General features: G+C 59.3%; 1 protein-coding gene across 1 annotated transcript; it reads right to left on the reverse strand.

The window, feature by feature from the left end:
• Positions 1 to 229: 229 nt before the first annotated feature.
• Positions 230 to 1403, reverse strand: NANOS1 (nanos C2HC-type zinc finger 1). Its single transcript, XM_064144277.1, has one exon. It carries the CDS (start codon positions 1320 to 1322, stop codon positions 549 to 551), a length of 774 nt encoding a protein of 257 aa, XP_064000347.1. The 5' UTR covers positions 1323 to 1403; the 3' UTR covers positions 230 to 548.
• Between the last annotated feature and the right edge of the window lie 3670 nt (positions 1404 to 5073).

Raw genomic sequence — 5073 nt, forward strand, 5'->3', positions numbered from 1 at the left:
CCTCCAGCCCCCTGCGGTGCACCACCGGCCCGGACCCACCGCGACGGCCACCGCTGCTTTCCCCTCCACTTCAGGGTGGGGGGGAGGCAAAGCCGGGCCCAGCTGGCAGCAGAGGGCAGCGCTGCCCCGCTGCAACCAACCGCCAGCCCCCTCCCCAGCCCCGCTCTCCGCCCGGTATTTGCTTTAATCGCCCCCCCCCCCCCCCCAATTAGATCTCGCCTGCAATCAGTTTCCGTAAAAATCACATATATATATATTTTTTTTCCTCCTTACAATAAACAAATACAGTGCATCTAATGCTGCGCAACTCCCGCGGCCCGGCGCCGGGCTCCGCGCGGGCCAGCGCGCCCCAAACGCCACCGGCGGCACGGCACCGGCACGGCACCGGCACGGCACCGGCACGGCGCTCCCGCTCGCCAGTCTCCGCCTTTAATATATTAATGTGTGAGGAGAACATAAACCGCCAGCCGCTTTAAAGACAAAACCAAACAACCCAAAGGGAAACCAGCCGGGAGGTGGCCGGGCCGCCCCCGGGAGGGTCCCGGCGCCTAACGACTCTTCTTTCCCAGGGCGGTCCGGGCGTGTTTGAGCTGTTTGGCCGCCTGCATTTTGGAGAGGGGACAGTATTTGATGGTGTGGGCATTGTCGCCGCTGGCACCGCAGAGGGGGCAGGTGTAGCGTCGCAGCACCGGGCAAAGAACGCGGCCGTCGGGTCCCTTGAGGATGTGGGTGGTGTAGAGAGCCACGGCCTCCTTGTTGTTCCGGCAGAAGACGCAGACCTGCAGCTCGGGTTTAAGCAAGCGGGAGGCGGCCCGCGGGTGGGTCGGCAGCCTCCCCGCCACCACCACCCCGCCCCAGGCGTGGGGCGAGCCCTCCCGGCCCGGGTGCTCCCCCGAGCAATCCAACACCACGGCGGCCGGGCCGCCGCGCCCGGGAAAAGGGCTGAAGTCGGCGAAGCGCTCCTCCAACAGGCTCTCGCTGTGGTGATGATGATGGTGATGCCCGCAGAGGGCCAGGTCGTGCAAGTCCAGCGCGCCCTCGAAGTACGGCCCCGCCGCTTCTTCTTCCTCCTCCTCTTCCTCCTCCTCCTCGGCCGGCGGCACGGCAGCCGCCACCACCACCGAGGGCTGCTCGGCGCTGAAGCCCTTGCCGGGGCGCACGGCCTTGGTGATGAGCGTGGCCAGCCCCAGGTAATCGTTCCAGGAGTTGAAAACGTTCCCACAGGCGCTGTGACTGCGGCCGCCGTACCGAGCGCCCGGCAGGCACTCCACGGGCGGAAGGTGCCGGTGCTGCTCCAGCTTACCGCCGGGGAAAGCCTCCATGGAGCCGTACAGCTGCCCGGGACCGCCCGCTCCCCCGAGCGCCGTGCGGGGCAGCGCCGCCAGCACCGCCCGCTCCCACCGCCTCTGCCGGCGCGCGGCCGCGCGGCGCGCCTCAAATACGGGGCGGGGGCAGCGAGCGGCCGGCAGGGGGCAGCGCCCGCGCCCCCATTGGCCGCTGGCCTGAGCCCGCTAACGCTCATTGGCTGGCGGGCCGAGGGGAGGGGCGGGGCGGTGGCTTGGGGTGGGGCGCGAGCCCCGGCGGGGCAGGTGTGGCCGCACGTGCAGGCGGGGCCGGGCGGAGCCCCCACACCCGCCGGGAGCCCCGGGACACCCCCTGAGGGCCTTCGCACCTGTCTGTGCAGCCTGCGCCTACTGCAGCCTCTGCACCCGTCGAGAGTTCTCGCACCTGTCGGAACCCCCCGCGCCTATCGGGAGCCTCTGCATCCATCGGGAGCCCCGGGACACCCTCTGAGGGCCTTCGCACCTGTCTGGACAGCCTGCGCCTACTGCAGCCTCTGCACCCGTCGAGAGTTCTCGCACCTGTTGGAACCCCCCGCACCTCTCGGAAGGCTCTGCATCCATCGGGAGCCTCTGCACCCATCGGGAGCCCCGGGACACCCCCTGAAGGCCTTCGCACCTGTGTGGACAGCCTGCGCCTACTGCAGCCTCTGCACCCATCGAGAGTTCTCGCACCTGTCGGAACCCCCCGCGCCTATCGGGAGCCTCTGCATCCATCGGGAGCACCCACACCCGTCGGGAGCCCCGGCAGCGGCGGGGTCTGACTGGGGAGGGGTAGCAGAGCGCGGGAGCGGTGTTACGGAGCGGTCGGTGTGAGCCGCCGGGAAGGAGTGCTGCCCCTCAGAGCGTGCTCTGGCAGGGACGGCTCTGCTTTGGCTCAGAGTCCTCCTAGTTGGAAAAGATCTTTAGGATCACCTGGTACAGCCTTTAGCCCTGCACTGTCAAGTGCACTTCTGCACCGGCCCCTCAGCACCACGTCTACGCCGCTGTTCAAACCCTTTTAGCCATGGCGACTGCACCCCTGCCCTGGGCAGCCTGTTTCAGTGTCTCACAACTCTTTTGGTGGAAGAGCTCTTTCCTAACATCCAACAGAAACTTTCCCTGCAGCAACTTGAGGCCATTTCCTTTCATCCTATCACTTGCTACCTGGGAGAAGAGACTGACCCCTACCTCACTGCAACCTCATTTCAGGGAGTTGTAGCAAGCAATGAGGCCTCCCCTCAGCCTCCAAGCCACACAACAGCGGCTCCCACAGCTGCTCCTCCTCAGGCCTATTCTCCACACCCTTCACCAGCTTCTCTGGGCACATGTATAAATATCTGCAGGGTGAGTGCCAGGAGGCTGGAGCCAGCTTCTTCTTGGTGATGCCCAGTGACAGGACAAGGGGCAGTGGTGGAAGCTGAGGCATAGGAGGTTCCATGTGAACCAGAGGAAGATTTTTTTCCCTATAAGGGTGACAGAACACTGGAACAGACCGTGGACTGTGGAGTCTCCCTCTCTGGAGATACTCAAGAACTATCTGGATGCATTCCAGTGTGATCTGCTCTAGGTAAGGAAAGAGGAAAATGATCTGGAGGTCCTAGTTGGTGGGAGGTTGACCACGAGCCAGTAATGTGTTCTGGTGGTGAGGAGGGGAAATGCCATTCTGGGGTGGATTAGAAGGGTTGTGCTTAGTAGATTGAGAGAAGTTCTTCTGCCCCTCTGCTCTGCCCTGGTGAGGCCACATCTGGAGTACTGTGTTCAGTTCTGGGTCCCCCAGTTCAAGAGGGACATAGAAATGCTTGAGAGAGCCCAGCACAGAGCCACAAAGATGATGAAGGGAGTGGAACACCTCTGTTACAAGGAGAGCCTGAGGGAGCTGGGTCTGTGCTGTTTGGAGAAGAGGAGACTGAGAGGTGACCTCACCAATGGTTATAAATGTGTAAGGAGTGAGTGCCAAGAGTACCAGACTCTGCTGGGTGATGCCCAATGACAGGCCAAGGGGCACTGGGTGGAAGCTGAGGCACAGGAAGTTCCCCTTAAAAACGAGGAGAATTTTTTTCCCTGTGTGGGTGACAGAACACTGGAACAGGCTACCCAGGGGGGTTGTGGAGTCTCTCTGGAGATATTTGAGACCCACCTGGACATGTTCCTGTGTGATCTGGTGTAGTTGATCCTGCTGTGGCAGGAGGGTTGGACTGAATGAGCTTTTGAGGTCCCTTCCAGCCTCTATGGTTCTATGACCTGCTGCAGCTCATCAATGCCCTTCTTGCAATATGTTCCCAAAACTGAACTCAATAATTGAGGTGCAGCCTCAGTGCTGCTAAGAAGACAAGGATGATCATGATTCTTCTCCAGTTTCAGCAGGGTGATGGAAGGATAAAACACTTCTCACTTGATCCATGTTGTGTACATGGAAATGTTAGGTTGTGGTTAGACTTAATGACATTAAGCTCTTTTCCAACCATGCAATTCCACGATTCTGTGTTTGATAATACACAATCCCAAATGAAAAGACTCAGAAATGAGCTGGGAAGCTCATGGAGGGCAACCGATGCCTTCCTGTAGGTGTTAGCAAATTGCATTGGGCAGGAGTGAAACCACTTGGATTGCTTTTAATATGTGGCTTTGGTTGTTACTATCTAAAGCTAATGAAATTTTGGATTGGGTCTTAAATGAGTTGTGGGTGCTCACTGGGGTGCTGCTCCTGTGTATGGAACTGGTCTGGTAGATGGAACCTGCAACAAGGGAGGTAGGGAGGTGGTTGACCTACATTGTGGCTGTGAGCGCGTTGTATGTGTCTAGTTGACTGGATAGGGCTGGGGGATAGGTTGGAGTGGATGATCTTGGAGGTCTCTTCCAACCTGGTTGATTCTATGATTCTATGTGTTACCATGTGAGGGACCCCAGACAGCAGGAAGGGCATAGGTGTCCTGCAGCACTCACCTGTTTCGCCTGACAAGTCCAGGTTTCAGTGGCCCAGCTGTCACTCCTCTGCCCTGTGCCTGCTGTGCTGCTGGACGTGGGGCTGTGGCGGGGAGATGCCCCTGACAGTTCCCATCTGGTCAGACCTCCCCCAGAAAGCAGATCCTTCTCCAGGAATCAGCACGTGCACATTTCTCCATTTGGGCGAGAGGAGTTAAGAATGCAGCTGCAATTAAAAGCGCTGCTGATTACCAGCCCCTGGTAAGAACTGCTGGGGCTGAACACGGCAGGCGGAGCTTGTCAGCAGCAAATCCGTCTCATTGATTTGTGGGTCTGACAGGCTCTGCCCCCAGCAGGTGAAGCAGCTTTACAACGTGGTCTGTCTGCGGCTGAAATCGGCAGGTTTCATAAGCTCGGGTACCAGAAATACCTCCCTTGGGGCTGGCTCTCTTGGCTGCAAGGCCTCGATATGTTTCTCCAGCCATATGAAGTGGCTGGGAAGTGAGTCTACCAAGCAATGTGGATGTCTCCAGAGAACAGAGCCAGCTGGAAGGAGCATTTCAGAGTGCGAATGGTCTGGTTGGAGAAAAGAGCTCCTTTCTGCCCTGAGGACATCTGCAGAACTCCTGTTCCAGAGCTGCGCTTGTGCTGGGACAAGGTTCTGCCCTAGGGACATTTGGCAGCTGTGTGGTGTGGGGCTCAGCTGACAGCCCTTCTCCGTGGCTCAATTTCACAGTCACAGAAACATCCAGGTTGGCAAAGCTCCTCAGCACCACCAAGTCCAACCTAGAACCCTACTCTACAACATTCACTTTAAACCATAGCCCTC

The sequence above is a fragment of the Pogoniulus pusillus genome, chromosome 6 (assembly GCF_015220805.1).
Source record: "Pogoniulus pusillus isolate bPogPus1 chromosome 6, bPogPus1.pri, whole genome shotgun sequence".
Taxonomy (NCBI): domain Eukaryota; kingdom Metazoa; phylum Chordata; class Aves; order Piciformes; family Lybiidae; genus Pogoniulus; species Pogoniulus pusillus.

What these genes read in the sequence shown, in the direction of transcription:
- NANOS1 (XM_064144277.1), bottom strand. Translation starts at nt 1,322, where the DNA reads ATGGAGGCTTTCCCCGGCGGTAAGCTGGAGCAGCACCGGCACCTTCCG.